The sequence below is a fragment of the Micromys minutus genome (assembly GCF_963924665.1).
Source record: "Micromys minutus genome assembly, chromosome: 2".
Classification (NCBI taxonomy): Eukaryota; Metazoa; Chordata; class Mammalia; order Rodentia; family Muridae; genus Micromys; species Micromys minutus.
In genome coordinates, this window is record NC_137971.1 from 18,684,637 (window position 1) to 18,693,568 (window position 8,932).

Below are 8,932 nucleotides of genomic sequence, written 5' to 3' on the forward strand. Positions count from 1 at the left end.
CCTCGTCCCCAAGTTCACTCTAACACCCACTCTTTGTCATTACGTGTTTGGAGCACAAACGGACACAAACACCACAAATAGCAAAGGTAGCCCTTTATTATGTTGAATCTGGGGGTGTTCCTGTTAGACTGGCTGCAGGCAGCTCATTGGGGTTGGGTGCCCAGCTCCGGGTAGTTATTTACTGGGCTGGTACAGGCTGGGGTGTCTCACGGCCACTCCCAGGTCTCTCCAGTCCGTTCTGCTCTGATTCTGGCTCAGGATGCTCCAGGGCATGCCGGGTGTCTGCTTGCCACAGCTGGACCAGGTCCGTGGGGGTCTTTCCTGCCTGGAGAAAATGGAAGCAGACCTGCTCAGACTTCAGCAGCCCACTCTGAATTGCCTTCAACCACATCAGTGGTTCTCTACTGGAGGCAAATGCCCAGGGGTAATGACATCTTGCATTTCACAACTAGATGTTATGGGTACTACTAGTATCTAGCGGACAGAGGTCCCGGGATGCTGGGACAGGACAGTGCACAGGAAAGTCCCTTCATTATGAATTATCCAGCCCCAGCGTCTGAAAAGCTAAGACCATCCACACACTCTCCATACATTCCTGTTTCCCTCTATATTCCCTTAGGCTTTCTTGTGCCAGAATGTTCCATGCCCCTCTCCTGGGATTGTTCTGTGGACTAATAGATAGGCTTGGACCAGAGGATATCTATTCACAGAAAATCTGAGACCCTCCAAGAACCAACATGAGGTACTAGAAGGTCACACCAACCAAGCAATTTGACTCCCTTCCCACTGGACCTTCATTGACTGGACCTGATCCCCTTTGCCCCGAGGACCCTAAGAAAATCCTCTCACTACCTCTCTTATTGTTTCTCCAAACTTATGCTCTGGACCTTGACACATAAAAAGAGACCTGGGAAGGTAGATGATTAGGGTGGCGTGGCCAAGAGCCAATGACATGTATACCTAAGCTGTGGCTGCCCCTGGTCATCTGTAGTCCACCCACCAAGCAAAGGCTCACCCTACCACCAAGCCAGGAAACAGACTCACCAGGTTCTTAGTCATCATGTCCGCCCCATGCAAGAGTAGCAGTTTGATGATTTTGTAGCGGTTGAGTCTCACAGCATCATGTAGGGCACTGTCCCCTTCCTAGAATCGGTGTAGCGCACAGGGTAACCCTTGAGGTCAGTAGGTGGGCAGGGTGATAGGATATGGGCTAGAGGCCTTGTTCAGAAGTTGCTGCCTTGGGCTCCTACTCAGCAGCCTGTGGGGACAACCTGGATTGGCTGAGCAGGGGAGCAGACTCACTCTGTCTTTGGCATTGATGTCCAAGCCCAGGGAGAGAAAATGTTCCACAATCTCCACGTGTCCTGTACGGACGGCCACATGCAGGGGAGTGCTCAGTAGCTGTGTGGGGAGGAAACAGGGCTGTTGGCACATGGTCCTGGACTAGGGTATCCTGGGGTGGTGGAGCTATCTTATCAGCTTAAAGGTACTTCCAAGTCTGAGCCCCAAGGCCGGAGCCTTGGACAGGAGAGAATGGCTTAACATGCACTATCCTGTAGAAACCCAGGGTCTTGCTATGTAGCCCAGATAGTTGCAAACTCTCAATTCTCTTACCTCTGCCTCCCAAGTGCTGGGATTGCTGAGGTACCAGGCCTACGTTTCTTTTAATCAATTGACACGTTTGTTCATTAGAATACTGGGGATTGAGCCCATGGTCTTGCATGTGCTAAGCAATTAAGCTACTATGGAGTCACACATCAACCCAGCCCACTTTTTTATAGTAATTTTTTTTAAGAGATAAAGTCTCACAATATAGACCAGGCTGGCCTTGAATTTAGAGATCCTCCTGCCTCTGACTCCCCAAGTGCTGGGATTAAAGGTGTGTAAAACCACCACCCAGTTCCGGCTTCTTTGACTAATTATATTAGATGCCACTAATTGAGAGATGACTATGATAGATACAGCAAAAGCTTTTTATGTTAAAAAGTAATTCAGGAGTTGGGGATTTAGCTCAGTGGTAGAGAGCTTGCCTAGCAAACACAAAGCCCTAGGTTCTGAAAAAAGTCCTCAGTTCTGAAAAAAAAAAAAAAAAAAGACACACACACACAAAATAATTCATTTACAAACATTTTCCTCCTAATCTATATAAGAACTCCACAAGTTTTACAGTTGACAAACGGTGCCTTGGAGGTTCAAGGCTGCCTGTAAAGAGATGGATGGACAGAAGGATGATAGATTAATAAGTAAATGAATAAGTTGATGGACAGGCGGGGAGAATGATGGGGGCGGCAGATGTCATGGATGTGCAAACCCTGTATCTCCAGGAGAGAGATCTTTGTCTCCTCTCATCACTTACCAACCTGCCCACCGCTTGGCCTTACTTACCATTGGCCGCCCCTCATCCTCCCCATGCACCCTGATGTGTACTTAAGCATTGCTTCACCTTGTCTCGAACGTTGGTGTTGGCCCCCCGGCTTTGCAGAAGTCTCACCACCTCCAGGTGGCCTCCACGGCAGGCCCAGTGCATGGCTGTGCAGTCCAGCTAGAAGGCATAGATGGGAAGCTAAGAAGGTGGAGGGACAAACACTAGAAAGGCACAGGACAGACAGCCCAGGGCCCAGCTAGTCCAAGTGAGAGTCCCAGCACAGGGAACTCAGGGAACGTTGGGGCTCACCAGATGTCACAGAACACACAGTGGTAGAGCCTGTCCCCCCCCCCCCAGGCAGCCCACTGGCAGCCCACAGATACAGATTTGACAGGAAGTAGACTTCTACAGACTAGATCCACTTATCTCCCACCCAGTACCTGCCCTCTCACCCGATCCTGGAAGTCCACGGTGGCCCCATTCTCCAGAAGCTTCTCCAGTATCTCCATGTGTCCCTCCAGGGAGGCCCGATGCAGTGCTGTCCGACGGAACTGCCCCCAGAGAGACTGTCAGGCCTGAGTCCCATACCCCATCAAACCGAGGCCTGGGTCTTGCCAGAACTCGGTTGGTGCCCATGTGTGCTGTGCTCAGCCAGCTCCTATCCAGGCTGGCCTTGGAGCCCTGCCCTGGGACTCCGGCTTCTTCACTCCTCCTGTGTAGCCTCTGTGCAGCTGACGCAGCTGGCACCCCTGCTGCTCATGGCTGTTCTGCCCTCACATGCTATGACGCTTGGTGGCGACTCGCAGTTTGTGTGCCATGGGTTTATTGAGACCCCTAGGCCAAGCTGCCCCCAGCTGTAAGGGAACATTGACAGGCAGAAGTCTACACCCCTGGTGCTAGGCAGGGCTTGGATGCACAGGCCACACCCGAGCACTGATTCAAGGAAGGAACCAACTCCCCTCTCTGAAGGGCACTTTCTGCTTTGTTTTCAGGGAACACTTAGGCCATAATGCAAAAGGCTTTCTGTGTGCGAATCATCTGGTCCTGGGAAGTCTTTCATAACCCTCTTCTTGTTTTTTTCTTATATTTTTTTTTTTGCTTAGATGGGAGGGGGAAAAACATTAAGACCCTGGAGGCAAAAGAACAGGAAAGAAGTGGTAGACATGCATTATACTGTAGAGCAGGCCCAAGGGTGGGTGGCTTGGTCTCATGATAGGGGTGAGAGCAAGGACATCTAACAAGTGCCAAGAGGTAATGTCAGAGGGGGAAAAGTGCAATGAGTAGCAGAAAAAATAATGAAACAGATGGTGGCCACGGTCGCCTAATTCAGTAATATAATCAACACCACTCTGAATCAACGTGGTAAAAATGGCGTATTTCATTTATATATTTCCACAGTAGAAAAACAAAAATAAGCATTGTGGTGTGACTCAGTGGTAGAATGCTTGCCTAACACACACAGAGCCCTGGAGCTGCAAACAATACTAACAATATTATTAATAAGTAATTGTAAGCCAGGCGTGGTGATGCGAGGCTTTAATCCCAGAACACAGAGGCATGGGCAGGTGGATCTCTGTGGGTTCCAGGCCAGCCAGCTCCACATGGTGAGTTCCAGGACAGCCATGGCTACACAGAGAGACCTAGTCTCAAAATAAATAAAATTGTAAAAAGAAGCAGGAGTGTATGTCACAGGAAAGAGAAAGTGTCCTATCTCGGCACATGCTTTCCATCCATTCAACATGTGTTGAGGCTCTCTGGTCCATACTGAAAAGGCCGTGGTCACATTAATAGGATCTGGGTCATGGAGAGGCAACAGCCCAGCCATGGGTCCCACCTAGAGAGACATAGAATTTTGCCCCAAATCTCCTGAGCTGCCTTCACTGAGTTCTTTCTCTTCATCTCCCATGCAGAAACATGTGACATTTGTTATGGAGGTGACCTGAACGTGGAGGAGGGGGGTGGGGGGGCTCTGAAAAGGGCTTGGGAAAACTGTGGAGTGAGGAAGAAAGCCCACTACGGGGCTACCTAAGTCACCCTAATAATATCTGTGAGAGTTCTCAAACAAGCCTACAGTGGAGCTGATCAGGATCGGGGTATTGGACGCAAGAGTGGGGACGTCACCTCATCACAGGTGTCCGCTGAACCTCCGTCTGCCAGGTACTTGTCAATGACTTTCATTTTTCCCTCCACTGCAGCTTTCAGAAATGTCTCCTCATCCACAGGGCCAGTCTGAAGGTAGAACATCCACCGATAAAGAAGAGTGGGGCGCGTTCGGGGCCTCCCAGGCTCCCCCTGCCCGCATCTGTCCCAACCAGGAGCCTTACGATCTCCTCCGGCTCTGGAGGGGGCTCCTGGGCTGCAGCCAGGGCATCTCTCTTCTTCTGCTTGCGTTTTTTCCTCAGTTCTATAAGGTTCTGGATCCCACCCACGTCAATGATTTCACGCCGTAGGTCCAGGGATGTCTTGCGCACGCGCTCTTGGCCCTGTGTGGAAGCGGCCCATCACCTCCACACTGGGGCAGAGTGTGAGGTGACACGGGATATGGAATGATATGGGCTGAGCTGGCAGCGGGAAGAGGCGGTAGAGGGTCTAGCTGGCCTGTCACCTGAGTGCAGATTGTTAGTTCTCCACTTACCTTAAGCTTTTGTAAAGCAGGACTCTGCACCCCAAGACGCTTTTCATCCTCTAGAACTAGCATGTCCATGGACAGCTTCCCAGGAGCGGCTTTTCGAAGTTTCTGGAAAGTCATTGAAAGCTACTTAAGATTAAGAATATGATTTTTTTTTTTTTTTTTTTTGTCCAGGTGTGTTAGGTCACACAATCTCAGTGCTTGAGATTGAAATTGGAAGATTATTTTTAAAATGCCATACTTTTTAAAAAATTATTTTATTTTAAAAATAAAATTTCATACCTATTGTGATGGTTTGTATGTGCTCGGCTCAGCGAGTGGCACTATTAGGAGGTGTGGCCTTGTTGGAATAGCTGTGGCCCCGTGGGGTGGGCTTTGAGAACCTCATCCTAGCTGACTGGAAGCCAGTCTTCTAGCAACCCTCAGATGAAGATGTAGAACTCTCAGCTCTGCCTGCACCATGTCTGCCTGGATGCTGACATGTTCCTGCCTTGAAGATAATGGACTGAACCTCTGAATCTGTAAGCCAGGCCCAATTAAATGTAGTCCTTATGAGCTGCCTTGGTCATGGTGTCTGTTCACAGCAGTAAGACCCTAAGACACCTGTACACACAGTCCTGTATATTTTTAACCTCAATATTATGTATAGTGACAAATATAATGTCAGTAGTTTTATGGTTTAGGGAATAAATACCAAGGGAAAGTCTGTTTATGTTCATTACAAATACAAAATTTTTAAATTTCCATAGATGGCTCAGGAGTTAGCATTGGCTGGTCTTCCAGAGGAACAGCACCCACGTGGCAGCTAACAAAACCATCTGTAACTCCCATTCCAGGGGACCCAACTCCTTCTTCTGGCCTCTGAAGGTACCAGAAATGCATGTAATGCAAGCCATACATGCAGGCAAAAACATTCACACACACAAATTTAACATAAAGTTAAAATGTAAGAAAGTTTCCATCTGCTGTTGGTTGAGTCCACAGAAGTAGAACCCAAGAATATAGGGGTCTAATTGGGGAAAATCATTTTGATGAGATAATTGTGATCAGAGATGGTAGTTTTGGTCTTGGAATCCCCCAACTCCCAGGCATTGAACCTAGGTCTTGCAGACACTAGGCAAGGGCTCTATCACTGAGCTACAGCCCCAGCCCCATCATCTTTCCCTCCAACAACAGCCCTTTTGGCAATATAAAAGCTTGACAGTTATAGACACAGCATCTTCTCAGACACATTCAGCCCCAAGTATCTAGAGCTTGGGTATAACAGCAGCTTCTGGTTTTCATGGTCATGTGGTCATGGTATGATGAGCCTTCTCTCTCTGCATTTGAAGCTCTGGTTTTCCCAGATTGCTTCTCTACTCTTGGCACCCCTTCCCCAGAGTCTCCCAAGCAGCTTGGGTAGACATACGTGCCCAGGTTGAAGATAACCAGGCAGGAGGGCAGCTGGGGCAAACTTGCCCCTCATGTGGCTCAGGCACCTTGCCCATTCCCACACATCCTGGGTGTCAGCCTCTCCCAGGGAAGGTTCTAGGTTTTATTTCCGATGCTTCCCATATACTTTTATTTTTTCTTTTTGTAGTGCTGAGCTAGAACTCGGGGCTTCACAGGACAGTTGGATGCTCTATCAGCTGAGCTAATCTCCTTTCAGTGCTCATCTAGATGGTCCCTTGACTGCCTTCCGTGCCAGGCTTATGACCATAACCTGCCATGTGTGTAGGACTGTATGAAATCTCCTGCTGCTCTCACACATCTTCCCTTGGGAAAAATTAAATGACCTCGGGCTACAACTACTGTTGCTTGTGGGATCCTGGCTGGATTACCAAGGGAAGATCTGGAGGATGGACTTTGGGCTCAATCACCTGCTGTTTCCAGCATTTACTGTGACAGAGCCTGGTATGGACCAGTTGTTCACCTAACACTTGATGATGAACGAGTGAATGAGAAATGGCCAAGCAGACTCAGCATCTCTGCCCATCCGGTAGTTCTTAGTTAAAGAAGACCTTACCTGGTGAGCAGCAAATCCTGAGGTGGCCTCTGTGCCTTCTATTCCTTCAATGTGAGGAAGAATTTACACTCTAACGCTGCCCATTTCTTACTTGAACTCCTTTGAGGTTTGTTGGTGGGCTGGCAGAACTTGCATTTACTGAATGTTTATGAAATCGAATGCAGGTCTGCAAGTCAAAACAAGACTCCCAGCTGATTCCACAGACCGCACTTCAGATTAGACAGTATTGCTTGTGAAGTGCTGGGCCCAGGCGCTGCCAGGGAGAGGAGCTGGGTGTGAAGGCTGGCCCTGTGGGCACCCATGTCCCTGCGGCCCTGTGGCTATATTTGTTAGATGAATGAAGGGAAGAGGACCGTGTCCCCTTGTAGAAGGTTCCAGTGTCTTTCTGGCAACACTCCAGAAATGCCACAGGAGCATGATGCTCCTGTCGAGCAGGACAACCATGTGCACATGCTGTCAGGGGAGGGAGAAGTGAGATTCCTGGAGATCCAGGGATGCTCCGCTGCTGTCCACACTCCCCCTGATAAATCTGAGCTCATCTCTTCTCTTACATGATGAGGGCCCTCTAAGCTGAGTTCCGATAGGCGCCCCCCTCCAATAAATTCCTTTCATCAACATCAGAACCAGCTCTAAAACAGGTGGGACAGCAGCACAGCCCTCCCTCCCTCCAGCATTCAGTGGCTCTCACTGTCCACAGAGCCTGCACCTCTTACCTGGCCTTCTCTGGTCTGTCCTCGGCCTTCCTTTCTAGCCCCAGCTCCTGGTGTCACACATTTCCATGGCCACCTTTATTTAGCTAAGCTCCTGCTGTTTCTTTGGCCTCAAATACCCCTCCCCACATCCTGACCCCAGTTCTTAATCCTGAAGGCCCAGCTCAGAGTAGTCCCAGAGGACCAGAAGGACTCACCCACCCTGCTCATCGATACTGCTCATTTCCCATTTGCCCATTTCTTCCCTCTGCCTTCTTAGTTGACAACATAAATAAAAGATGTTTGTTAAAATTAGTGCCTACCTTTGCCATATGCATTGGACTCTAGGCTCCTCGGTTTTTGGTTTTGGTTTTTTTGCCAGGGGGGTAACCTACCCATGTAGCCCAGGCTGGCTCTACCTCTTGAGATTATGCGTATGAACCATCACACCTGGCTCAACTGTTTTTGAATAAGAGCAGGACAAGTCAGTAGCCCAGCCACACTTAACTTATCCAAAAGGAAATGTACCCGAGTGTGCAGTAGGTCTCTGCCCATGGTCCTGGCTAAGTCCCAGCTGCCCTTCCTCATCCACTTTCATGACTCTCGTCAGTTTGTTCTTCTGCAGCAACCAGGCTTGGCACCCAGGGGACAGTGTGTGTGTGTGTGTGTGTGTGTGTGTGTGTGTGTATGTGTGTGTGTGTGTGTGTGTGTGTGTGTGTGTGTGTGTGAGAGGACCTTACCTTTCTGGTTTTCCCAGACAATACTCATCTGTCTACCCTGTACAGTGCAGTCTATCTCTTGAAGCCCAGGTGAGTGGGCTGGGTCTCTGGAAGGCCTGCCCCCTCCAAGTATCTGTTTTGAGGGGCTGAAGCCCCATTTCTCACCATGATGGGAACATCCTGGTGTGGAAATGGGCCTGGCTGGGCCCTGGGAAATAGCATGCTGTCTGGACCCAGTAGCAGCCAGTCTTTCCCTTCCCCTGACAGCACAGATGGACTGACCCGTTAACCCAGAGCCCTCCCTTCCCAACACCCTTCACCTCAGTCTCTTCCTCCTGGGCCAGTCGCTGCTCGATGAGCTCTGTGGCTCTCTGCACTGCCTCGGGACCCTCCATGGTGCCCTCCATGCCTGTTTCTAAAAGCCACAGGGCATGGGGTCTTTATAGGCCTGAGCACCCACCCCGCCCACTGGGCGCCTTTGTCATTAGCTCACAGGCTCATTTCTCCATTTGTCATGAGCTTCCT

At 49.7% G+C, this 8,932-nt stretch overlaps 1 protein-coding gene across 1 annotated transcript; it reads right to left on the reverse strand.

Moving 5' to 3' along the window:
• Positions 1 to 78: 78 nt before the first annotated feature.
• ANKRD2 (ankyrin repeat domain 2) lies at positions 79 to 8,932 on the reverse strand. Its single transcript, XM_080912094.1, has 9 exons — positions 8,728 to 8,932; positions 5,001 to 5,102; positions 4,690 to 4,848; positions 4,487 to 4,594; positions 2,818 to 2,916; positions 2,444 to 2,542; positions 1,303 to 1,401; positions 1,045 to 1,143; positions 79 to 325 (listed from the first exon to the last, which is right to left on the reverse strand). Exons 1-9 carry the CDS (start codon positions 8,812 to 8,814, stop codon positions 179 to 181), a joined length of 999 nt encoding a protein of 332 aa, XP_080768220.1. The 5' UTR covers positions 8,815 to 8,932; the 3' UTR covers positions 79 to 178.

Excerpts from the sequence above, each read along its gene's own strand:
- ANKRD2 (XM_080912094.1), bottom strand. The coding sequence starts at position 8,814 with ATGGAGGGCACCATGGAGGGTCCCGAGGCAGTGCAGAGAGCCACAGAG. Across the intron at positions 2,917-4,486 it reads CAGCGGACACCTGTGATGAG|TTCCGTCGGACAGCACTGCA; the intron begins GTGACGTCCCCA and ends CTCTGGGGGCAG. Across the intron at positions 326-1,044 it reads ACATGATGACTAAGAACCTG|GCAGGAAAGACCCCCACGGA; the intron begins GTGAGTCTGTTT and ends CATTTTCTCCAG.